This window comes from Larus michahellis, chromosome 8, assembly GCF_964199755.1.
Source record: "Larus michahellis chromosome 8, bLarMic1.1, whole genome shotgun sequence".
Taxonomy (NCBI): domain Eukaryota; kingdom Metazoa; phylum Chordata; class Aves; order Charadriiformes; family Laridae; genus Larus; species Larus michahellis.
This window is the reverse complement of record NC_133903.1, coordinates 52,454,436-52,480,327: the sequence shown is the minus strand read 5'-3', so window position 1 is coordinate 52,480,327 and position 25,892 is coordinate 52,454,436. Positions and strand designations below refer to the sequence as shown.

Below are 25,892 nucleotides of genomic sequence, written 5' to 3'. Positions count from 1 at the left end.
AAGCGGTGGGACGTGGACGCTGCCTCCAGAGGCAACCGAAGAAAAACTCTGCAAGGTTTTGAAGATCCTGATCTTCCTTTGAAAGCCCAACTGACCTGATGGAAATCAGCCCTTGGTAAGTTCTCTGCCCCTGTTTGGACCACTTAAGAGAGAATGACTCGATGTAGTAGCTAGAAAACACCAAGATGTTTAATTTTAGGACAGGTCTTGCTTCCATGGGCTCAAGACTTTGGGTACGTGGAGCAGAGGACGTCTACAGACGGGCCCAGCCAGGGCTGGGGGCTCTTGTCCTTCCCCCGCAGCCCGAGCCCCACTGAGGGGCAGCAAAGGGCGCTCGGGGATGGAGGCTTTCCCCGAGCAGTCAGAATAACCGCTCACACCGGGCCTTCCTCTGGAAGGCGGACATGAAAAGCAGGAGTAAATAAATGATTTTGAGGTCTGCTCTATTCCTAGAAAGCCGACTTTAGTTTACTTATCGCTTCCCTCTTGCCAAGGCTGGAGTATGTTTCATTTGTTGAAATATTCATTTTCCCCCGTCCCTTGAAAGGAGCATTACAAATGAAAGCATAAATTGCTTCTGGACAGATCTTTGCTTCCTTCCTACTTGCCTCCAGAAACCCGTGTACTAACAAATGCAACGTTTACCTTGTGAATCTGCCAGGTGCCGGGTCATCTGCTGTTTACAGTGTGGAAAAACGACCTGGTAATTTATCTTTTTCTACTTGAACCATTTTCAACGTCCCCCCCGCCCCCGCCGCCCCCGGCAGATGGAATGGGAGCGGTGGCGGTTTCGAATCTCCGATGGAACCTTGGAGCGATGAGCAGAGCACGCACCGCGTTTGCTCCGGACCCCGTCAAACTGTTGCTGCTTTATGCCGCGCTCGGCATCCTGACCGTCCATGGCTTTGGGTGAGTGAATGTTTCCCAGGCCGTGTCACCATGGGCTGATACGATAAAGAGTGAAAATCAGCCCAGACTCTCTGCTTTCACGTCGGATGGCACGTAATTGCTGTCTGGAGCGCTTTCTGTATTTCTAATGAATAGCGCAAGACATTGTTTTGAAGTTAACATAGTGCAACGTGTCTGCCTTTAGAAAAATAATCCCGTTTGATAAATCTGAGATGACAAATTGGCACGGTCATGTTGTAATGTGCTATTTGCAACGTGCAGCCTCCTCCCGTGCTAGCTGCCCGGCAGTGTGCTGGAGAGACGGGCTTTTGTTTCCTTTGAGTACGTTAAATGGCAAGAATCTGGCTGAGAGTTGTTCCTTTCTCTGCTAGCTTAACAGATATTGCTCTTTCAGAGGACTGCGGTCAATCAGTGACTGTAATCTTTCCAATCTAACTATATTTTTCCAGTGTTCTCTGAACTTTGAGCTCTGATTTCATGCCTCAGTGAGCTGATGAGTTTTTGTAATTCCTTTATTCCGTGTGATTTTTAATACGCAGTAATGGGAGCCCCTTGCCAGGCACTAAATCATACTTAAAGCTTCAGCTGATGCTATTCCTTGTCTCGGTGGAAGAATTGGGAACGCTACTGTGGTAGTTTACTTGTCAAAGTGGGTATGAAAAGAAACTAATTGTCAACATTTTACTACAGCTTCCCACTTAGATTAGGTGCAACAAGGAAGCATTTGTCTGGGATGAGGATTTAATCAGAAATACTGAATCCTCCAAAAGAACGGGCAGCATTTTAGCTGTGGCATCGTGGAAACCTTGGAGACAGTCATCACATGAAGGGGCAAGAGAGGGGCTGGGGTGAAGAGTAAAGGCTCGTACTTGGGGTTCAGGTTCACTACTGGGATGAATGGGATTAATGGGTTAATGACTCTATTGTGAACCAAGAATAGAGTCTAAAACTAATGGGTTTAGGCAGCTTGAGGAAAAAAAGGCAAAGGGAGACACTTAAACCTGGTTTCCAAAAATGCTGAGTGCACGCCAGTCCTTAGCATTGCAGCTGGTGTTTGTCATGGAAGTGTCCGACCTTGTATCTGTTCATCGTGTACGGCAGCGAGGTACCAAAGTGCCGCCCGTACAGCAAGCAGCAGGGAGCGATGGGGCAAGGGCAGCAACTGATGGTGCAGATTTTACTGCTGACCACTTGGCCAGGTTATTTGGGAGGGCTTGCTCAGCTTGAGATGAAGCCCGGGTTGGTGGGACACGGGTTGAGTTTCCCATGCTGGCTAGATGAAACGCGTGTCCTGCAGTCACCCCTCCTGAGTGCTCTGCAGACTTGCTCTCATGGTGGTGGTGTAGAGGACTGGGTCTACTCTTGGTCATTGAAGAGTGCGTCAGGTTTCATACAGAATTAATGCCAGTATGAAATGACTACTGAGACCTAGAGGTCACGTGGTAGCTTTGGTGAGGTCTAACAAGCGTTAGTTCTCTTTGGTGTGTAGTTTTACACGGTTATAGGCCAAGTTGCTCTGTCCTCGCAACTGGGTGGTTTCACATGATGAAGCTTTTCTGTTGTTGAATGCAGCGGTGAAGAGGAGACCCTTAACCTCAGCAGCTCCAACAAGAGCGTGGCCAACCGCAGGTGGGCCCGGTCAGTGAGCACCCTGCCACAGCCCCGTGACTGCGAGCTCTCCGCCTGGTCCTCATGGAGCAAATGCGATCCCTGTCAAAAGAAAAGGGTGAGTGTTTGTGGTCTAGGCATGAAGTTTGAGAAACCAGGAGGCAGGACCTCCTCCAAGCCTTGTCTTTTTTATCCGTGGGGTTTGGCAAACAGCGGGGAGCTGCTGAGGAAAGCCCTGTACAGGTGAGGCTGCATGCTTTTGCTTTCAGGTGGCTTTTAGTTCTTCAGCTCTTCACCCCCAGTAAATCCAGTGGTTTCCAGGCTGCTTCGCTGTCCTGAGAAGGTGTAAGCCCAGACTTGGTGAAAACACAGGCAGGAAGCCCAGGCTTTGCAGGGACTTTCTCTCCCATCGCAGTCCTCCTCTTCCAGCTTCAGCGGGAAACACCATCCTTACTAATGGTCCCCTGTGGGACCTGGAGACACTCAGTGCCCCTCAGGATTAAGATGCTTTTTCTTGTCTGCCAACGAGCATTTTCTACCCGAGAAGCCCCATCAAACGGAAGTAATGATCCCAGTAGCGTGAAGAGCAAAATCCCTGTTGCTAGAGGGACCTCTGCTAACGAGTTGGAGAAGCCGTTCCCAGCCTTACGCAGGAATAACCAGTGATGGGAGCTGGGAAGAGTGAAGCTTCATATCAAAGAGTTAATCTTAAAAGCTGGGAAGAAAAGGAGGGCTAACATATTGGACGGAGTAATTGACTGCTTCACAGCAGTGTTGTGGGCGGAAAAAAATCCCTAATGATACAGAGGGCCAAGTAAATACACTGACAGAAAATAACAAGGGATGTCGTTACCAGCGTTAATTGAAAGAGAGGAGATGTAACTGAATCCTTCCTTACTCTTGCAAATGCCCGCACTACCCTGTCAGGCTCATTTAAACAAACTGTCAAAGAAAAGCAAACTTTCCTTCATCCCTTCCAATCCTCAATCCTTCCTTAGTAAAATTAAACCTGTCGCAGATCAGAAACCTTTGAAATGGGGCACGTTACCAGCATCACGCTTCTTTGACGACACTTTTTTTTTTTTTTTTATATGACAGTAGTCTCAGATCAGATCTCCCCGACACAAAGTTTGTTTTTTAACTAGGCAAGCGTGAAATTCACAATTTCTGTACACTTGAGTCAATATTTTTTATTTCATCACAGTACAGATTTGCCCGCCTGGAACAACCTTCTCAGTTCAATGGAGATCCATGTGATTACTCTGACAAAGAAACCGAAGACTGCGTTACAAATAATCCTTGCAGGAATAGAGTTAGATGTGATGGGTTTGTGTGTGCAGTTACAGGTAAGGACTTACAGAGTGAGAAGTGGTGGAGCTCAGGTGGCATCTCTGACGCCACCATGCTGAGCTTTCTGCTCCTACAAGGGTTTGCTGGGCTAAAGAGATGTCGGGAGTTGACCCGGGTCCATCCATGCCTGTGTTGCGTTTGCACCAGTGATTTTGAGTTGATTGGCCAACGTTTGTCAGTCTAAAGCATGTCTTTAAAATCTCCAAATAGGAAAGTAAGACCCAGTTATCAGTAAAATTATCAGTAAAATTTGTAAGGACAAGTGGATCTGACAGCATGAGGAGAACATGCATTGGGCATCCTTGACACATGCCCAAGAGCACAGCAGGTTATGATGGTGGTCCTCATGGCGTTTCCCTCCATCCTTATCAATGACTAATTAGTCGGGAGCACTGTAAGCAGTGTGGGGAAGCAAGGCAGCAATTAGCTGTGTCCAAAATCTCATCAGCCTCTGCTTTGCATCTGCGCCCTGGTGGCAGAGAGGACGGTGCGCAGGGAGCAGGGCGCTGGGGCAGAGGGGATGGGGCAAAGGAGAGCGACTCTCATCTCTGTTCCCGGGGATAGTGTTTTGGTGAGACTGAAAAACAAGAATTCAGGGATTATTATGGACATGGGAAGGTGGGGAAAAAAATAATACCACACACGAGATCTGCTGAACAGTTTGCAGCATGTTTGTTTTCTCAAAACTAAAAAATTTTAGCAACAGAAAAACTCCATCGCTTTTTACACTTTTAGTGAGGGATTTCTTTTGGGGTTTTTTTTCCTAGGTTGAACAAGGAATTTTAAGATTTTGAAAGTTTTGAGCAAAACTGAGCAGATGGAGTTTGGCGATTAAAAATCTGAGGTTTTCCATGCAGATAGAGAGGAAATATTTTCCAGCTAGTTTTGAACCGTTCGCAGCAGGTGTCTTTTCTTTTGTTTCTAGACTCCGAGTCAGGGACTGTGCTTTTGCAATATTACCAGTTAGCATGATAAGACGTCGGTTTGTTAAGTAATTTTTGGCTTGCATCCTAGGGAGATGCATTGCACGGAGGCTGCTTTGTAATGGGGATGATGACTGTGGGGACCAGTCAGACGAAAAAAACTGCAAAAAAGTGTTTAAAAAATGTGACCAGAAGATGGAGGAATACTGGGGAATAGAGAATCTGGCAAAAGGGTAAGTCAGCGACCTTCACGAGATGTTTCCTTACTTAAGGATAGGAATGATCTTATGTGGCTTCAGACATAAACACTGAACGGAGAAAAGCTGTAGCATTTGCGGTATCCAGGAGTTGGGATCCAACAGCCTTTGGGGTCCTGGTCCAAAGCCTGATGGGAAAATCCTGATGGACTCCATGAGTCTTTCGGAGAGAGATGAGGTGAGTTAAAGTCCCAGCTGTCCCCAGGAGTACTTGTGCACCCTGTGGAGGTCATCAGCTCAGCTCTCAAATGTGTCGTGCAAGAGCCTGTGCGCGCTCTTTGTCTTGTCAAAACCTGGTGGGTGAAGAGGGGAATGTCCGCACCAAATATTTCTCTAATATCTACAGGTATTTGCCCTTAAGTTAACGACTGGGAGAGTTTCGGTAATTGAGTTATCTTGCACAGATGTAAGTAGAGCTAGACTCAGGCCTAGTTCAGTCTGTGGGGAGCAGGAAGGACCTAGCCTTTAGGAACCAAGAAACTACTTCAAACCCTGCTTTTGAAATAAAAACAAAGGAAGGTTCATTAAAATCCGAACATCATCATACTATTCTATAAAGAGTGACTTAAATCAGCATCTTGGTGTCATGGATGGAAATATTTCACGTGGTTTTGATTCAGCAGCAACTCAAAATTTATTAATAGGTTGAGGTAAATCAAGAGGTTAAATTTTAGCAGCACTTAATCATTAACCAATTTAAGGATTTACCCGGCGATTTAACAAAATAATTGAACAGCGACTTGATTACAGATTCGAAAATAACAAGATTCGCACTAACTTAACTGTAAGGTGTCCTAAATCACTGGGTTTGTATAAATACCAAAACATATAAACACACAGCACTCGAGGAGTTGTACACACGCACCACCCGAGTCTTTCTCTACAAGGACCAAGGTCCCTTTGCAGCAGGCGACTCCAGCGAACCGACAGGTGCCCCTTCTCCTGAATCAATACGGAGGCCCCACCTCAAGCACTATGTCCAGTTTTGGGCCACTCGCCACAACAAAGACATTGAGGTGCTGGAGGGGGTCCAGAGAAGGGCAACGGAGCTGGTGAGGGGTCTGGAGCACAAGTCTTGTGAGGAGCAGCTGAGGGAGCTGGGGGTGTTCAGCCTGGAGAAAGGGAGGCTGAGGGGAGACCTTCTCGCTCTCTACAGCTCCCTGAAAGGAGGGTGTAGAGAGGTGGGGGTCGGTCTCTTCTCCCATGTAACAGGCGATGGGACAAGAGGAAGCGGCCTCAAGTTATGCCAGAGGAGGTTTAGATTGGATATTAGGAAAAATTTTTGCACTGAAAGGGTTATCAAACATTGGAACAGGCTGCCCAGGGAAGTGGTGGAGTCCCCATCCCTGGAGGTTTTTAAAAGATGGGTAGACATCGTGCTTACAGATGTGGTTTAGTGATGGTTTTCGTCAGAGTTAGGTTGATGGTTGGACTCGATGATCTGAACGGTCCCTTCCAACCTGGGCAATTCTATGATTCTGTGAACACATACACACAGACTAACAGACGGAAAATATTTGGATCCGGTACAATATATATACACCCACACTTGCAAAAGCTAATGTGTGTATCACAAACACATAGATAGAGAGGTGGATGAAAGAGAGACTAGCCTATAATTAAAATTTCCCTCATAAGTTTAGAGTAAATACTGCCAATGCATCAGCATTCCTCAACGGGCAATAATTGAGACTCAAGAAGGTTGACTCACCCTGGCCCTCTAACCCTCAAGGTATTTGCCTCATCCCAACTCAGGGGAGATGCCGGTCACAGCCCGCTGCGATCCAGGAGAACTCAAAGGGTCTCACTAGCGTCGCTATTTATAGGGTCCAAGATAATGGACTTTCATCAGGTACTTTTGCACTCCGGCCCAAGTCGGACAATGGGATATTCTGGTACATTCCACCAGTTGTGCAAATGCAGAACTTGCTAGATCTTGAGGTTCTGGTAGCACCCCCCCTTCCTCCTTAGGCAACGATCCAGGCGGTGATCGATTTTCGACTGTTTCCAAGCACTAGGGGACGCGGGAACCAGGTGCACTAAGGGGTTGCCATAACATTCTGCTCCGTTGCCTTTCGCATTCTTTCCTATTTTATGTTGGGTTGTTTTGTGGCCCAGGTTGCCATGTGATCCAGGTGTTATGGGGTTGCCATAACATTCTGGTCCGTTGTCCTTTGCCTTCTTTACTGTTTTATGTTGGGTTATTATGTGGCCCAGGTGGGGGGAAATCGAGCCAAGCGCTGAGTGGCCTTAGGTGGGGGGGGAACGTTGCACCACCACACTTGGATTGCCTAAACTCTGAACCTGGCTGTGGATTTGTATTTTTGCACAGCGTATGAATTGGAAGGGGTGTCAAAATTTCTTGGATTTCTTTTCCATCAGTGAGAGAAAGTGGAATTTTTGTCCTTGTGTGAGCAGGGTAGGATTAACCTGTATGTTACCAAGCCCCAACTTTTTGGGGATTCAAATCCACATCTGACTTGATCCAGCTTTTACTGGCTAAAACTGTGGCAACTGTCTGCAAGATTGGATGGTGTGAAAAGAGTCTTTTCTCAATCTGCAGGGAAGAAAATGCTTTTTGCATAAAAAAAAAAAAAAGGAAAAGCAAAAAATCATATTGTGAGGAAAAATTATAATTTCCTCCTTATTCTCTGGAGATATGGCTGCTGCACATGTCATTGCTAATGCTTTGTACTTCTGAGTTTAATCAAAATTAAAAATAATGTTGGACAATTATAGGAACATGCTTCTCATCTCTTTGAAGCTACAATTGCTCAGTAATTTGCTTTTAGTGGACTTCCCTTCTTTTCAGATTGTGCTAAAATTAGAGTTAATATTTTACAGCTTCAAAGTCATTATCATGCAAGCCTCTCTCCCCAAAATAAGGAGAGGCAGATCTAACAGAGGCCTGGAACACTAACAGGGACACGACATGGACTATGAGCAATTATTGTCTTTTTTTTAGCAAAGTTTTATCTAACAACTCTTGTTACTATTTGAGCATGAGTTTGTGGAGGTGAGTGCCATGTCCTCAGCTGTGTGCCGTGAGGGTGTCCTGCCAATGAGCAACAGAAAAGCTTTTACTGCAACAGATCCCATCAGCCCGGTTTAATGACCCCATCTAAAAAGATTGCAGTGCGACATCCTTTCTCAGCGCAGACAGGTTAAGACTACTGTCCATCATCCGCTAAAATCAAAGGAAAACTTCCCAGTGACTTCAAGGAGTAGGTGGACATTTGCTTGAGTATCTAGATCTTGTTCCCTGACAATTTTCACTCTCATCGACTGACCGCTGGTTGATCCTTGGCCAACCCAGCAAAGATTATGACTGATAAACCAGAACAGAGTAATGTGAATTAAAAATGACTATGGACTGATGATGTGGGTTGGCAAACCAGTCTTTGAAGATCCTGCTGGATGCTGCCGGCATCTGGGGATGATCGGGGTGAGCAAACTGGTGGGATGGAGGTGTGGCTGGTCCAGTTTATTCTGCTCTTCCCAAAGAGTTCCGGTAAGGGCTACAGAAGCTGCCAGTGCTGGTGGGGTCTCCTTCCTAGCTGGGTGATGAAAATTGCCCTTCTGAAATTACTGTATTCATTGAAGGGTCAAAATTTGACTCTGTCTTTCGTTTTCTTGTTAGTCATTTAGTTTTTTCTGGAACAAATGGGTTGATCGGACAGTGAAAGAGGCAAAACTTTCGTTTGGGGTTTCAAAATGAAGAAGGCCTCAAAACGAAGAGCCCTCAGCCAAACAAAAAGTCTTTTGCCTTTCACAGCCAAGTCATTTGATGTTTACACCTAAATCGATGATAATATTTTGTTGTTATGCTTCACGTACAGGTTAAATATCTTCACAAACAACTTGGAAGGATTAGTTCTTGATCACAGGTACTATGCTGGGGGATGTTCTCCCCATTATATCCTGGACACAAGATTCAGAAAGCCATACAACGTAGAGAGCTATACGCCAGAGGTACGTGTCAGGTTCATCTGCAAATAAACATATCTTCCAATAAATTTAGAGAGTAATATCGATAAAGTTTCATTACGAAATAATTTTATCGAGAATTAGAAAACTCATGAGATCAAGTGGGTTGAGATTGAATTTAGCCCTACTTCTAGAACGTCGTCACACCCCGTGCGCTATATGAAGTTGGACAGTCCTCTTGTAATATCCGTGTGCTGGAATAGATGGCAATGTTCCCTTGCACCTTGTCATTGCAAAAAATGAGCTTAACCTTCCCGGTTGCCATTTGTGCAGGAGGGACCAAAAGCCACGCACTGGGCACAGGGAGGTTGATTTTAGACGGAATTTAGAGTGCCTTGAGAGCCAGGCTGGGAAAGCTGTAACAGCACACCGTGGGCTTTGTGCGAAAGCGAAGGCACCTGGCTCATTTCTGTGGCGCATCAAGGCTCTATTTCAAATATTATATATTTGACCTTCATGCTCTTGATGACATAGCGTGATATTTTTGAGTGTTGCCCATTAGGAAACCTTTTCCTCTTAGAATTCATACTTTAATTGATGCCTCTATTTAAGATTTCACCTTCTTTGCATAAGATTGACGTATTAAGTAAAAGCCTGAGGTCCTTGCGGTATGGAGGAGATAGTAGCTTTCCTGCCACTCTAAGTCAAGTATTCTTGAAGTACCAGTGTTAATAATAATAGTCCTTTGCAATTATACAAGGCTTTTCATCTTCAAAGTGCAAGCATTAATTCATAAGTATATTTGTATCTGTATTCCTTCCCCGTGCTTCAGGTATACAATCACTATGCAGGAAATTAAACGTGTTGTTTTTGCTTTCTGTTTAGACCAAAGGCAAATATGAATTTACAATGACTGAATATGACTCCTACTCAAATTATGAAAGCAACGTCCTGAAGGCAAAAGCTTCGCAGTCTAGCTTCAGCTTTGGTATAAAAATACCAAAACTGTTTGAACTGGGTTACAATTCAAACGACAACAGGTTCAAGAAGTTCATTCAAAGGATGAAAAAATTTTCTTCAACTGTAAGCACTGCTCCACTTAATTCTCTGCTAACACTTTATCTGTGTGTGTGTGTATCGGTTTGATCCCCATCATCAAGTCAACAGCCCGGACTAGGATAAATGAAATCTTTCCTCCCGATTGGATTTTGCAGTTTGTATTGGTCAAGTGTTTACTAAGGCCACAACGCCTTCGTTTGCGTTTACGGCACCCAGGAGTTTTTCCATTCCCCTGTCAGCCAGGAACCGGACTGCCTAACCTCTGAAATTAGCCACGATTGGGTACAGTCTGTCCTGTGCCATGCTGGGCATCCACATTTGGATGTTTCTAGCGAAGTCGTTTTGTAAAAAATGAAACTAAGGAGCAGGTTCAAGAGGCCTCCCCTCCATATGGTGAACTCGCTACTAGGAGATGTACCAGTGATGCTCTTAGCAGGTGCTCCATGCTGCACCCCAGCCATGGGACGCTGTGCACCTTGCCCTGCCAGCTGTTAAAAAAGTTCTTACCGCTGATGCCCAAACAGTCTGGCAGGTGGGGGGTGAATTTGTGCAACCAACACATTGATTCCTCCAAGGGAGTTTGCACGGGTAGAATTGGGGTTTAGCTAATGAAGCCAGGAGCCCAGAGTTCCCTCTGCCCTGCGGGTGAGTTTCAGTGACTAATCGAGAAATCTGGGGTGAAAGAAGGGCAAATACAATTTTCTGCAGTTCCAGAAATTTCCGCACCTGTACACACAGTCCAGAAACCTGTCTGCCGTGTGGGTGGCTACGGCGCGTGCGAACACTGCGGAACAGCATCTCACACGTGAAGGGCCATCCCTCTCTTAGGTGGGCTCAGCCAGGCAGGAGCTGTCACTTCGGTAAATGATAATGCAAACAGCGAAGCCAATCTGTTCAACTGCAGGGCAGCCGTGACAATAACATAGAACGAAGACTGCTAGCAGCCCTTCTGTGGGTTTAATTATAGACTAACACACGCCACTTTACTTCGGCTGGTGTGGTCTGTCTGCCGAGTACATCATTCACCAGATCGGGGGACACACGCCACAAAATACGGACGGCACAGTCACTTCCAGTCTCGTCGGCGGAGGTTTGGTCACGGCTGTGGTGTGATGCACACTTTAAGCTGGCTGGAGATGCTTTAATCTAGAACTCCTAGGACTGCTTTAGGGGATTCAGTCTGAGGTAGTGCGCGCCATCATTTGATTTCTTTTTTTCATCTGTTATTGCTGCAAACAAACCTAGCTCGTGTCAGTGGTTGAACAGCATCACCGATCTATGTGTCTCCCCTCAGTATAAAGTGCGCTCAGGAACAGCTGAGTATTCCTTGTTGCTATTAAACTTGCATTTGCTTCCTGCAAAGAGGCATTTCCCCTGACAAGATCAGAGGTATATGAGAAGCATTTGCAATAGATAGCTGTAAAGAAACCCAATACTAACTCTTGGCTTTATTAAGCTACAGAGGTCTATATTGAGCCCCCCTTGATGTGCTTGTCCTGCTGGCTCCAACAACTGGACACTAAATCCTTTGGACATGACAAAAGGCCTCTTCTGTTCCTGACTTTTATGCCAGGAAGGGGAGATATAATATATACCCACGTACACGTATCTATGCAGAGACATACAAATACACGTGTGTGTGAGTGTTTGTGTTTTCTTCTTCCTTTGAATTTTTGTAATGGCATCTTCTGCGGAATATAAATATGAATTTCAATCAGACAAGGAGTTACCGTTTCACATATCATCATGATTTCAGATGTTAACATTTTTCAGGAGAGAGGTGGTGAAAGGCAGAGGCTGGTTGACACCATTAGGGGTGGAGCGGTCTCTTGGGATGCTGCTTGTGTCCGTGCATCCCGTGTCTGTCAGAGCAGAGCCTGAAGCCTGGCTGTCCCCATGTCCCAGTCGTGGCCTGAGGCACCACCTAACCTGTAACGGGTGTCTCTCCCTCTTCCTCCTTCTTTTCTCTCTGTAATACTGGTCAGAATCCTGATTTTCAGAAGCTAATACTGAAAGTTTTGGTTTTGTTAAGTTAAAAGATTTCCAGTTGCAAACTGTTAACTTGACAACTCCTGACCAGTGTTAATTGTTTGATGGCAAATAACTACAGATTGTCACACGAACGACATCCCTCACTTCTGGATTCTCTCGTGTTTCCGCATTTCGTGTAGTCCAGCAAATTTATTCACGCCCGTTCTGAGCTGGCTGTTGCCATTTATAAACTGAAGCCCCGAGCGCTGATGCTGCATTACGAGTTCCTGCAGAGACTCCATCAGCTCCCGTCGGAGTACAGCTACGGGGAGTACCGAGAGCTCTACAGAGACTACGGCACCCATTACATCACGGAGGCTACCGTCGGTGGCATCTACGAGTATACTTTGGTCGTGAACAGCGACGAGCTCCAAAAGGCAGGTACGCGCATCTGATGGTTGCGAAAAAGCTTCGGGACCAGCTTTTTGGTGGGCAAACCCCTCTGCGGGCACCCCGTGATGGTTCAGGTCTGAGGCCAGAAACGAGAGATGGTGGAAGGAGGAATCGGCGGCGTCTCAAAGAAAGCCTGCAGGAAATATGGGAGTAGGAGCGCTTTATGGCAGTGAATAAAGAGCCTGGTTTTCAAAGCGTGTTCAGCATCGGGGGCTTCATCTAGCTCTCAAGCTGTGGGTGCTGCCAGTTCATAAAAAGGGCCCTGTAGCAAGTCTCTTAGACGATACGTTTTGGAGGCCGACAAGATGTTGAGATGAATGAGAGTCGTGTAGCTTAACGCTTTTGTTAGCTTTGAAAACCTTCACCTGAGTTCTTTTTCCATTGCCTTTCAAATGACAGTTTTGAAACACCTTTAGCCTCAAGAGCTTTTCCAGCATGTAGGAAACAGTAAATAATTTGCTGGGTGACTCTTGTGCCTGACATTGCTCTTGCTCTTTGACTCTGGCTTCTTTTTTTGCGAGAAATGATGATTGTTGTGTAGGATAGAGCCAGCCGTGTGACATTAATCAATAGCTGCACTCTCTTATTTATTCATTGGCATGGGAGTGAGTAACTGCCTTCGCTGTCTATTTGCGAAAGCATTTAGTGGACGCTGCCGTCTGTGACACTCAGGCCGTTTGCTCTTCTGCTGCCTAGGAAATCGCTTATCCTTTAGTCAGGTACAGCCCGGAGGGACAGAATTTAGATTCGGATTTCAGATATTCAAAACATTAGCACCGCCCAATTTCTCAGCCGTTGGTCTGGGCCCGCCACAGGCCACGTTTGTTTGCGCTGAAGGGTATTATTTTTTTGCATCAAAGTGCTACCTGACGGCGTCTGCTGACTGAGGTCAGGATCCTGCAGTAGTACTGGCATTTTCACACGCTCCCCAGTGCTGAGCTGGGCTGTAAGTTCTCACCGGGGTTTGGTAAGTCCAGTCTGAGAATTCAGGTTTGTCCCTTCAGATCCGTCATCGTGTTTCTATTGTCTGTGCTGGAAATCAAGTCGTCTTTTGCAGATCCAGTATCACATGCCGTGTCACCTTGGTTGGTACTTCCACTGCTTTCACACATGATCCGATACGCCAGATGTGTCTGTGGGTCATGATTTGATACTTTCTGCGGGAAAGTCGTGTGGCAGGAGAGAGATCTGGATTGTGCTGTATGTCCTTATGTCATAAAATAGTGGTTCCTGCCTTCGGGTGCATATGGACTATGAGCATTAATAGGGACCATCCTGCGTCAACCCAAAACTCGCTGCATCCTCTTTCCTGATCTAGAAACTGGCCAGCCAATATTGGATGTATGAGGAGAGCCGTAAGAACAGGACAGCCATACAGTGATACTTGCGTTGTGAGCTCAAGTAACGGGGAACAGTGGGGGATTACAACAAAAAAGCAGAAAAAGAGATACTTGGATGTTCTATCTGGCGTTTCACCATGATAACTGCTTAAATGAGTGTCGGGACAGCAAAGAGTTTGGCGGAGGACTTTGGGGAAGAAGATATGATGGATTTACAGGTTTTTAGGGCAAATTCTTATATGCCCGGAAAAAAGTTATAGTAGAGCTTCGTGGAGAAACTTCCATGAAACAATTAAGGCTCTTCTGGCAGCAAAGAGTTGGAGATGTGAGCTAGCAAAGGGAGGAAAAGCCACTTCACCTGTTACTCTTAAAAAGCCCCTCTCCTGATGATGGAGATGGGTGGTTGGTCATCCAAGATGTTTGGTGTTAAGTCACAGACCAGTCTCCCACCCATTGACAGCTCTGCATAACCCAGTACAGCAGAGCTGGTCATTGAAAGCCTCTTCCAGCATTTACCTTGCATTTGCTCTTGGTTTCAGAGTTCTGTAAAATGTAGAGATTTCATTTCATTTCATATGGTTCTGTTAAATGTAAAAAAAAAAAAAAGGCTTCTTCATCTCATCTTCTTTTTTTCCCGAAGGAAAAATATTTATCAACTCACATTTTCTGTGTATATGGACATAAAACATTGAGCAGTTGTATTAAAATGCTACTTTTTTTTGGTGTGCATTTAAGGTTATTCTCTGAGTGATGTCCAGAAATGTGCACAGCATGGCTTTAGCATTGGTGGAAATATTCGTGCTGTCTATCTGAAGCTTGGAATAACTGTAGCTGGCTGTAAATCCCTTTTAAAAGAGATTGGAGGTAAGCATGAAACACTTCTGCCATTTCATTTCTAGCCTTTGTCGTAGTGAAAAGAAGATTTTTTTGATCTTGCCTGCCTGAAAGATTTCTCCACGCCTTCACAGCCGCTCTTGAGTCTGCTGCCTAACCCCAGCCAAGCTTAACAGAGGTGGAGGTGTCTCAAAATTTGGGGTTTTTTTGCAAGGTTTTCTTTGCTGGGTAGAGCAGAAATATCGACTCAGTGTCCCAGGGAAAAGCACGGGCTGATCAACCATTATCCACCTGGCTGGTGCTATGTTACCAGTCCACCCACCTCTCAGCAGAGCTGGTTTTTGCACCCGAAAAAAGCCAAATGGGGAAAGCAGGGAGGTAATGGTGATGTGGGAGCCTCAGGGGACACATGGGAAGCTGGGGCTGCTGCAGTGGGAGGAGGGTGGACCTGAAGATCTGCGAAGGAGAACAGGTAATATTCATGGTGGTGAGGAGCATTGGGCTGTGGAAGGACCTGCGAGCTTATAACCATAGGGAGGAAATTTACGGGGAAAGATACAGGGTGCAGGAGAGTAGGGTGGGGGTATTGGTGCAAGAGAGCAGCAGGGGCACAGGTTTCCTTTATTAGGAGGAAATTTTTCCCTCTGAGGGTGGTGAGCCCCTGGCCCAGGTTGCCCAGAGAAGCTGTGGCTGCCCCATCCCTGGAGGGGTTCAAGGCCAGGTTGGATGGGGCTTTGAGCAGCCTGGTCTGGTGGAAGGTGTCCCTGCCCAGGGCAGCGGGGTTGGAACTAGATGATCCTTAAGGTCCCTTCCAACCCAAACCCTTCTGTAATTTCTATGATTCTGGTGTGAAACATTGTGCCCTTTTTCCTTTCTCCTCTCAGTGGGATGGGTCATACACAGGGGGGTTTTGCTGTGAGCTTGTGTCTCGTCTGCAATCCACAAAGACATACCTGAGCAGAGCTGGCCGCTTTCTGAATGCGTTTTTGCAGACAGCACCGCCAAAAAACAGTATGTGGAAGATTTCATCGCCCTTGTTCGTGGCGGAGCGAGCGAACACATTACCACGTTGGCTTACAAAGACCTGCCGACGGCTGCGCTCATGCAGGAGTGGGGGGACGCTGTACAGTACAACCCTGAAATCATAAAGCTAAAGGTACTGTAGCCATCGCTTCCTTCAGCCTCACTTAGCCGGGCGCCTTGGAGAACTCTGTGTTTAAATAAACGGGATTTAAAAGGAAAAAAAAAAAAAAAGGGAAATTTCTAGGGCCAGTGATAGACCTGTATTTTGCAAGGTGGTTTCTCAAAGACTGGGTATTCGGAAAATCAAAGGTGCGGTGCGGTGCGTTAGGAAGGGTGCTGTGGTTGGGCTGGCATGAATTCAACAGCTTTAATCCTCCTAACTTGGCTGTGCAGATGTGGTCGCTTGCTGCCTGCCAAGCAGGTCAGACTCTCCACTTTCTGTTCTACCGATGTATCACCTATCAAAAAGGTATCTGGCAGCATATATTTTTTTAAGGACTTTTTTCCCCCTGAAATTTCTCCTGTCTTCTGTGAGCACCGGTGTCTATTTAGCTCCAATTCTCTCTGGTTCAGAAGGTCAAGTAGTTCACCGTATATGCCTGGGTGTTTGTGCAGCAGAGCTAAGCCTTAAAAATATGAGTTAGGTTTTGAAGAGTCAAGGTTTTTTGATCCGGAAGAGTTTTAGAAATGCTAGGCGCTGTAAAAGTAAAAAGCGAGCAGAAGTATGTAGCAATTCTGCCTGATCATTTTTAACGTCAAAATAAGTTCACTCTGAGTGAATAGTACGAAGGTGCAAGAGAACATCCTTTTAACCAGGAGTTTGGACTGGTAGCGGTGGAAGTTAATTTTATTATTGTGTAGTTGTCTTCGGTTGTCAAATTTAATTTCAGGCAAAAATATATTTGTAAAAGGTTTTTGCTTCTCATCGAAAATTCTGACTTTTCACTTCAAAAAAAAAAAAGAGGGGAATTTAAAAAATAAGAAGCGGAGCAAAAATTGGTAATTTGGAAGTACATACAATAATTTTATTATTGTGTAATTGGTTTTCAGTGTAAAATTTAATTTTAGGCCAAAATATTTATATTTGTAAAAGGTGTTTGCTTCTCATCGATAATTCTGACTTTTCACTTCAAAAGAAAAAAAAAAAAAAGAGGGGAATTCTAAAAAATATGAATCAAAGCAAAAATGGGTAATTTGGAAATACAGCCAGTGCCTGTCCGGCGCTTGCTGCAGTGGAGGTGACGTTCCCAAGCCCCTGGTATGGACAGACCTTCCAGAAATGCTCTGGGAGGTCTCTGGGCAGGAGACAACATCAATGCAACCTCCTGTGCTGGATCCCACGGGCAGAAAACTCTCCCACATGAAATGGCGACGTTTCTTTGTCTTGCCTGGCATCAGTGACCAGGCTGCCCAGTGAAAAACCTCCGACGGCTGTAATGCAGATTTGGTATCTACAATCCTTCATTTCCATACCAATATCCCCGTGGGGCTTGGAGATCAAAAGTACCGGCAGAGTGTGACTAAATGTCAGCCCAGGAATGCTTAGTTAGGGAAAACTAAAGCAAATCAGTTCATAAATCATCTGCTGAAGGGACTTGGCAGGTCACTCTTAGTGTATTTCCTCATTTGTATGATCTGAATTCAAAAAGCAAAGTATGGATCACAGATAATTGATGAAGAGTGAATGTACAGCGGCAGGAAATGAGCATTTTTTATTGAAACATTCTTCTATTTCTTGTAGCTTGAGCCTGTGATAGCAGTAGGGTGATCTTTCATGCTTACTGCCTTGCCGTGGCCTATGCGGCAGGCATCTCTATAGCAAGGACGGGAATTTGGGATGGATCCTCTGGTGACACGTGCCAATGTCATCCCGACGGCGTTAGCGGGTGACTGGCAACGTTGAGACCGCTCTTTAACTTTCTCTTGCTCTCAGGAAAAAAAATAAATGAGCGAGTCCAAGTCTCCTCGGCCCCTACTGCCCGTTCACCGTGCTGTGCACCCCCTTATCTTCTCCCACCGACCCCACCTGCGGGTGAAGGTCACAGTCCTCCCCCTTCTGAAGGCAGTGGAAACCCTTACCTTGGTTTCATAAGGAGAGAGGTCAGCCTTGAAGTGCAGAAGTGGTTAAGGTGAAGGTGCGGATGTGAATGCCTGTGGCTGCGCTGTGTGGCTGTACGAGGAACGAAGGAGATTTTTGTGGGGGGGGGGGGTTTTGGGGGGGGGGCCCTTTTTAAATCAGAGTGAGAGCGCACTCAGGAAAGGTAAGTTTGAGCAAATCTGGTCTAAAAATGTCAAAATTTGGAAAATGGATGAGAAAGGATTTAATGAAACTTCTGTGGAACTTTGCCCCTTTGCCAGCTAACGGTACGGCTGTTGTATTTTATTATGCATTTTCTTTGGTGTTGTAAAGCAGGGAGAGGATCCCTGTAAGTAGTCCTGACATCGCTGCCTTGTTGTTCATGAGGTTTAAGGAAACACTAATGGGAAACCTGGAGCCCGTGCCACAAGGTCTTCATTTCCCTCTCCAGCTGTGCTCCCACCGAGCCCTGCGACACTCGCACCATCCCAAACTTGGAAACAAATGCGGTTTCTTCCCTCCCTGTAGGCAGAGCCGCTCTATCAGCTGGTGACTCCAACTGACTTTGCTAATGCAATCACAATAAAGGAAAATCTGCGACGGGCTCTCGATGAGTTCCAGATGGAGACCAGTTCTTGTCGCTGTGCTCCGTGCCACGGCAACGGCATCCCCTTTCTGCAAGGTAGAGGGATTTTGCATCTCTTCTTTACCCTCTAAGAAATGAGCTGGGAATTTGTGGGGAGCGAGGAAGCGCGGCGAGTAATCTGCTCTTTAGTTTCTTCTGTCATTTCTCTTTCAGGTGATTAAATATTTTTTTTTAAAGTTGGTCTACTTGTAGAGTGCCGCCGGTGAGTAAAGACAGCAAAGTCAAGGGATGAGCCCCGTTAATGGGAGTGAGCATCTGCGTCAGTTTTGTGGAGGAATTTGTTCCGTCTCAATTATGCATTAAAAAAAAACCCTTGACATCTTTAAGTCCCCTCCTTTGCTTTTAAGATTACTTCCATCCTCCTAGAGAACTGACTACTGTCTCAGCATTAATTAGTGTTTGTAAAAAGTGTTTTGAAGATGAAAAGCACCGTATAAGTGCCAAGCACAGTTATCGCCACCACCTCCCCCCATTTCTAATAGAAGCTGTCCTCCTTTGTAAGCAGGCTGTGATTTAAAAATGAAGGGGAAAAATAATCAAATTGAATGAAAAGCCGCACTGCCTAAACAGAGGTATATGATGTGATGAGAGCTTCTAACAAAGGGACCATTTTGTTGAGTGCATAATTCCAATCTGCATCTGCAGAAGTCCTGATGAGAATCGTTATCATCTAAATGTATCTAATGCCGAAACCAGCGCTTCAGGTACCAGCTAGTTGATTGTAGCACTTAAAGGATTCGTCTCGTGATTGCTCTTGTTTAAATAACTTTTTAGGTGCTGACTCAGGTTAGCGTTTCATTTAGGAATTTCTCCACAAGAGGTTTTAAATGACTGTTATTTTCCAAAGTGGGAGCTCTTCTGCGGGGTCGTGCCATGGGATGCTCACCGGGCAGCCGGCGTGGGGTTACGTGGACTTTTCCTTTGCCACCAAGCCAATCTGGGATGCTCCGGTCTCGGGTGCTCATTCCTGAGGCTGCAGTTTCCTCCCTCCCTGCTCGACCAAGATACCTTTCTTGGAGGGGAGCAGGGGGACTGGTGGTACCTTGGGTTGCCGAATTTCTGCATCGGCATGGCTGGGGTCGAGGCGCCGTGCCGCAGCAGGAGCAAATGGCTGGGGGAGGCGAAAGGGGCGGCGGGGTAGTCACAGCCCCCCTGCTTTATTGCTATTTCATACTTTCACCATCGGAGAAAAACGCTGATATCATTTCACCCGCTGTCCCTCCCTCACAGAAGATGAAGCGCTGAGAAGAAACGGGTGTCCGCGGGGAAATGTGACTTGAAGTCTCTAATCCCACCTTCTCTGCTTACTTTCAGGGTCTGAGTGTAAATGCCTGTGTCCCCTTGGCTACAGGGGCACTGCCTGCGAGATCAGCAAGAGGAAAGGTAAGAGGGACCCCAAGTCTGAGGAGACGGTCCCAACAGGATTTCGGAGTGTCCGGGGATGGCAGATGATGGATGGGGAGTGACGCCCAGCGCTGGCTGTCCCCACTCTGCCCGGCCCAGTGCAGAAGGGATTAGGGTCCTGCAAAGGGACAGATGCACTTTGCCTGCCCTCTTCTGAATTTCTGTGCACTCACAAGGAGGTGGCTTTACTTTTGCGGTTCAAAGCTGCATAAATGCACCTTGCAATGATATCAAAATACGAACTACCTAATTTTACAATCCATGACAGGCCTCAGGTCTCCTCCAGCGGCTCTGTTCCCTAAGTTTTTCCCTTTGGTACAGCCAGTATGTTGCAAACGGCATTCCCCCAGATATACTACCATGCATTTTAATCTTAAAATCTTATTACGTTGTTTTGAAGCATTTACTAGTGCTTCTTGGTCACTTTGGATTGCTGCTGTCTCCTGGCTGATGCTCTTAACTCCTTCTAGTTTAGGGTGATCCGTGAATTTAATCATTTTGTTTACTTCTTCCAGCTCATTAATTTAGATGCTAAACAATACCAGATCTCAGGCACCCAGAGGTCTGGCACCATCCCACAGTTTGACGCACTGCGTTTATCATTGCGCTTTGTTTACAGTCTTTTATCTAGTTCTCATTCTGCATGACTGTGTCCTAACTAAGCCAGGCTGAAATGCATTTTTAAACCAAGATTTTGCCAAGCGGAGGGTCAGTTTTGTACGTGTTTCTAAGGAAGCCCAGGGAGCCTTAATCCGTGGAGTCACTTACACCTTGTTCCAGTCTGCTTACCACACGTGTAATCGCATCCGACCCTCCCAAAGACTCACATCCATCCAGTTGTCAGCGTGTAACTTCCTTTCTCACTCCCCTTTCCTCCTTTTATGTATTGCCTCCGTGTTTGGCTCTGCGAGTCTCAGGGTTTTGAGTTTATGTCACTCACATGCTCAGGGTCCAGAAGAAACAGTGTAATAGGAAAAGCAGTGGATAGAGAGCTGAATATTCAAGCTGTTGTTCATTGAAGAAGAACATGCTAACATTTCCCCTAGCACCTCAAAACGTGGCTGACAGGAGTTTAGTTGCTCTTTTTCTTACCTGGCCTTAGACTATGTCAGAGAGAGAGAAACACCCCACGAGCAAATATAAAGCTAATGGATTTCTTTATTTTTTCCTTGACCTTTCTGTATAAAGTGTAGTTTGAACAAACACCAGAAATTCCGAACGGAGAATTAACATCTTTAAAACAATCACTCTTTGTTAATGACTCGAGTGTGTTCTTAGTGGTGCGGACAGGGCAGAGCTGTTTGTATTTAAATACGATTCGTGGAAGCTGACAGGTCTTCCCACGGAAAGAGCTGCTTTAATCTGACAGTCCTTTCTGGCTTCGGTGGTGTTTTTTTTCCAGATGCTGCTATTAATGGAAACTGGGGTTGCTGGGCCAGCTGGTCGCCATGCTCAGGGGGTCAACGAACAAGGAGACGACAGTGCAACAACCCTGCCCCGCAAAACGGTGGTTCATCATGCTCAGGGCCAGATGCTGAGACGGTTCCTTGCTAGAGGGAATCGTTAGCAGCTTACACAAAACTGATGAGCAGTTTGCAAACGGAGTGGGAAGATGTCACCTGGCTGGCTTACTGAGTTGGCCTCACCGATGGGTCTCATCCAAGTGAATTGAAGCGGGAACATTTCAGAAGACATTGGGAGCTGGGTGTGTGTTATGAATCACGCCTTTTGGACATGCTTCGCAGTTGTCCCATGGGATTGAATGTGCTTACTGTTCTTAAGATTTTGACTTTTCTCTGCCTTCATTGCAATGGTCTAACTGAGACGTGCTTTATCTCCTGCCCTGTTTGGTAGCTGCATGATTTTAAATTTCCCTGTCTTGTTTTTGAAAGTTCCTTTGAGATAAGAAAAGCCTGTTTGATCTTTCGTGCACCAGAATGCGCGCTAATATGCAGGTTCTGTGAAGACAGCTGTGTCATGTGGAGAAAAATACAGCATATTAAAGTCTAAATCTCAATGAGCACAACAGTATCTAATGTGACATTTAAAGCCGCTGTGCCTCACTACTCCAGTTTCCCAATTTATTGTATTTAACTTAAATTGTCTGTTGTGTTGGAAATTGTCTTGAAGGAGTGAAAACCAAATTGTGAAGAACAGTCTGGTGACACCAAAGCATTGTTAGACTGTAGAGCGGTTGTACTCCTACCGCAGTGATGAGCTTCCTCCTGTAGAATAGATACCCTGAGAGTATTGGATTCACCCCGCTACGCTCAGATACACTGGTGCTCCGGTTCCTTGGGAAGGGGGAGGGAAGGACAGAGGGATGCTACTGGGATGGGGAGTTGGAAAGCAGCTGCTTGGAGATACTGGAAGGCAGGAGAGATGGCTGCACTTGCAGGAGAGGCTGGACCTTCTGCACCCTGACGAGGGGCTGTCACGTCTTTGCACGTCCCCTGAAGTCTTCTGGCCTTAGTAGTTGCCTCTGTCCCAGACAGGCTCTGGTTCAGCTGTCTGATCCCATGAAAGCCGGTATGGAAAGCTAGTGGACTGGCTGCACTGCTAGTCCACTCAGGTTAGGACATCCGAGATGGAGAGAGTTTGCTATGAAAAGAGCCAAAGCAAAGTGAGTGGTTTGCCCTTCGTATCGTCCCTGGAGCCCTGCATCACAATCCAGGTCAAACAAACGAGGAACTTGTAATATCGTAATACTGTGCACCGTTTCATGACTGACCTGGGCTTGGCTTGTTCCAGGGACGTGCCTCCTACAGCACCGTTGGTGGTTAATGATTTTTGCAAAGACATTTGTCGGGGAGACGTTTTACGTGCTGTAAAATAAACAGCAGTAGCTTTGCTCCAGGAAAACAATTTCACCAGAGCAAAGTTGTTCATAAGTGTTGCGAGTCTTTTACATCTGCAAGGTCAAACACTCTTCCGAGGGTTTTTAGCAATGCTGGTGATGATGGGTTGGTATCACCAGTTTCTCTTCTTTCAGACTGACGTTGTCTAAGTGTAATTCTTGTAAGAACAACTCAGGCTCTCTGACATCTGAACAATGGAACGTGCATTTAGTTGTAGCCCTCGTGCCGCCTCCACACTTATTGACAAGGTTTCTGTGACAGCTTTAAGAAAGGAAGAGCACATTGCATATGTAAAAGAAGAGTGCTCTGTATTCATTAGGGGCTTCATAATTGAGCTGCCAACCCTAAACATTTCCGTTATCCGCTGTGTAACTGTGGTATCTTTTGTGTGATAGAAATTTGCCTAGAGGCTCATTTAGGGTCATGGTCAAAGAGGTCACTGCTTATGTGAGTATGATATTCTTCAAAGCTTTTTAAAGAGACGCTATAGAAGCTGTGCAGCAGAGGATGTGATCATGGTTCGTGGATGCCTGTGAGGACACATACTGCAGTGCGGTTGCCTGCCCTTCTCGAGAAGCATCGATGTAATCTGATTAAGGAACCTTCTCAGATGAGTTGAGTGGCTTTTGCAAATTTGACCGCCTTTCCCAACCATCAGGCTGGAGGAAGCGCTCTGACACGTAGCCATGGTGTGTCCATCCACTGCTACGGCAAGCAGAGCCAAGTGTAGCAACCTGAATTTGGACTGTTGTTCCCAGTTCACAAAAGCCCAGATTTTTTGAAGTCGCAGTGCCTGGGCTTGGATATTTGGGGGTTTTTTTGTAGGAAGAGAGGAAGCGAGCTGACAGTCTTCAAGCAGGATAGTCTAACTGAAGTATGATTTCAGTAGTGGTTGAATATTGACCCTCTAGGCTTAGAAGCCTCCCATAAAGGACAGAATATTTTCTTGTCCTTGTGATTTTATGCTTTGATTCAACCAACTAATGATTTATTATGACATGGAGGGTTATAAAAAATACTCTGCTGAAGCTTTTATTGTCTCATTTTGGTATGCATTAAATTTTGGTGTTATCTTTAACTGGTGTCTCTAACTTCCACTTTCTGCGTGAGTTTAGATTAATAACCCATGTATGGAAACTTGGGAAAGCTGTGGGCACGATGCGTGCACGTTCAGCGCTGCTTGCGCTGCTCTAGCACATTTCTCCGGTTAAGACACTTGTCGCAATGGGCTTTACTACACCCCGTATTATATTTTCACCAGCAGTTTGCTGGTGAAAAAAAGAAACTCAATAAACACGGAGAAGCCGTGTTTTCTACACCTCCCTGCTTGAAGACATCGCTGCTGTGATGTGTGCGGGATCTAGTCAACATGGCTTAGGACGCTCCCAAAAGAGTATTTCAGGTAAGTTTTAATTGCCACATGCAGCTTTCCCAGGACAAAATCAACTCTTGCAGTCCCTAATACCTCCATGAGGAGCAGGTAAATCAGGCTGATTTCCAGCCTGGATTCATTTTTTCCCTTTCTTTTCACGTCATGTAGACACTTTATGTTTATCTCTGAAGGTGGGACAGAGTCTAGGCTGTAACTGGGGACTTGCAAACTCTGTGGTCATCACAGTATTGCTAAATTACTTTACCATGCTCCTGTTTCTCCTGCTATCAGGTGAATATAGTTGTTCCTCCCCAAGTTCTCTCCTAGAGGGAGAGATTTTGTTGAAAGCGACCCAGCGAGTCCCTGCAGAGGTGTTAGCGGTCCCCAGATTTCCAGCTCCTGGTTCTTCTACCTTGATGGCTGAAGAGCCCAGTGAGCACCCAAGGCAACTGCCAGATTTCAGGTCAAATTGTGCCTGCAGATTTGTCTTCCTTTTATATCCTATTTTAACACTCCCCTGCTTCTGTAAATCAACAAAACTGGAGACGAAGGCAGTAATTATTACCGTTAGGAATGTTTTTTCTTAGTTATTTGTAACGCAGCCCCAAGGGTCTGCTGTGTTGGGCATGATGCAGCAGCCCAACGAGTGCCAGTCCCTCCCCAAACGCTCCAGAATCTGGGGATTCTTTCGTTGCAGGTTTTTAGGGGTAGGATTAAATGTTTTGTATCTTCCTGCGCCTCTGCGGTTCACCGTATAAAAAGGAAGGCAGTAATTTTTTGAGCCACTCCTGCTGGGGAATTTTTTTGCCCGCTCGAAAATCGCAGGCTGGGAGGGACGCAGGCGTTGGGGTAGTTGCCGTGACATTGACCCCGAGGTAGAAAACCGCTCTGTCTCAAGCGCTGCCCTTATCTACTCTGCTGTTAGCTGGTTATCTGGAGTCTGCACCTTGCAACCTCAGGTGTATTGTCATCAATCTTTTGCTATTTTCTTTTGCGTACTGGTTCCTCTCTGCCCTTCCTTTGTTAATAACCCAGTTTGCCTATATCCATAAAAATATCTGATTGCGATACCGTTTATCCAAAGCACCATACATCCATCATGTGCTTATGAGCAAGATAAACAAGGTCTCCTGGGAAATATGCCGCAAGAAATATATAGAATAAATAACTATATCAAATGTATGTCAGTGTGCAAGAGGGGAAAATCCATTCATTAAAGCCAGGGTAGAACTGCGGTGTTTTATGGTACCCTCTAAGCTTTACATTTAAGTAAGAAATGTACAGTTTTGCTGCTTATCTCATCTAGTGCAACTCTCAGGCTGGCCACTTCAGCATGAGATATATTAGCTTCTTTGACTGGCATTGTAAATGCGTAATTGCTCATAATCTGGTTTGGTTTGTTTGGTTTGGTTTTTTTTCCCCTCCAGATCTCGCAGGCAGCTTCTTCCTTTCTTTTGACTTCGGCTTCGCTGCTCCCGAGTTTCTGCCGCGCGGATGTCTGAGCCCTGGATGCGGAGTGGGAGGGGAGGGGCCGCTGCCCAGCCGCCTTTGGCGTTTGAAGGGAACCCTTGGCTTTGTAATTTCGTTGCCCTGGGCTGCGAGGTGAGCCACGAACTCTGCGCCGCACGCATCCTCGCTTCCACCTCTGTGCTCCAACACCCCGCAGTTCCAAGTGGAGAACGAACAACTGCAGGCAAATCCCAGCTTTTTTGCTCTTACTCGTGTGTGTTCTGTGGCGCTATTTCACATGCGGTTTCTTTAATCGCTTGTATTTATTCCCTTTTTTGTGTGGTTCTCCAGCCTGGGATTTATCCCGCTAGAAATGGCTCTAAAAGCTGAGGATGCAGGTTGCCGTCCTGCAGGCCCCGTCTCTCCCCAGCC

At 46.0% G+C, this 25,892-nt stretch overlaps 1 protein-coding gene across 1 annotated transcript; it reads left to right on the top strand.

Moving 5' to 3' along the window:
* The first annotated feature begins 67 nt into the window (after positions 1-67).
* On the top strand, positions 68-23,717 carry C8B (complement C8 beta chain). Its single transcript, XM_074598489.1, has 13 exons — positions 68-115; positions 662-909; positions 2,482-2,635; positions 3,722-3,863; positions 4,882-5,023; positions 8,887-9,019; positions 9,860-10,057; positions 12,205-12,445; positions 14,533-14,661; positions 15,624-15,787; positions 18,260-18,413; positions 19,692-19,760; positions 21,184-23,717. The coding sequence occupies exons 2-13, from the start codon at positions 773-775 to the stop codon at positions 21,333-21,335; spliced, it is 1,815 nt and encodes a 604-aa protein (XP_074454590.1). The 5' UTR covers positions 68-115; positions 662-772; the 3' UTR covers positions 21,336-23,717.
* The last annotated feature ends 2,175 nt before the right edge of the window (positions 23,718-25,892 follow it).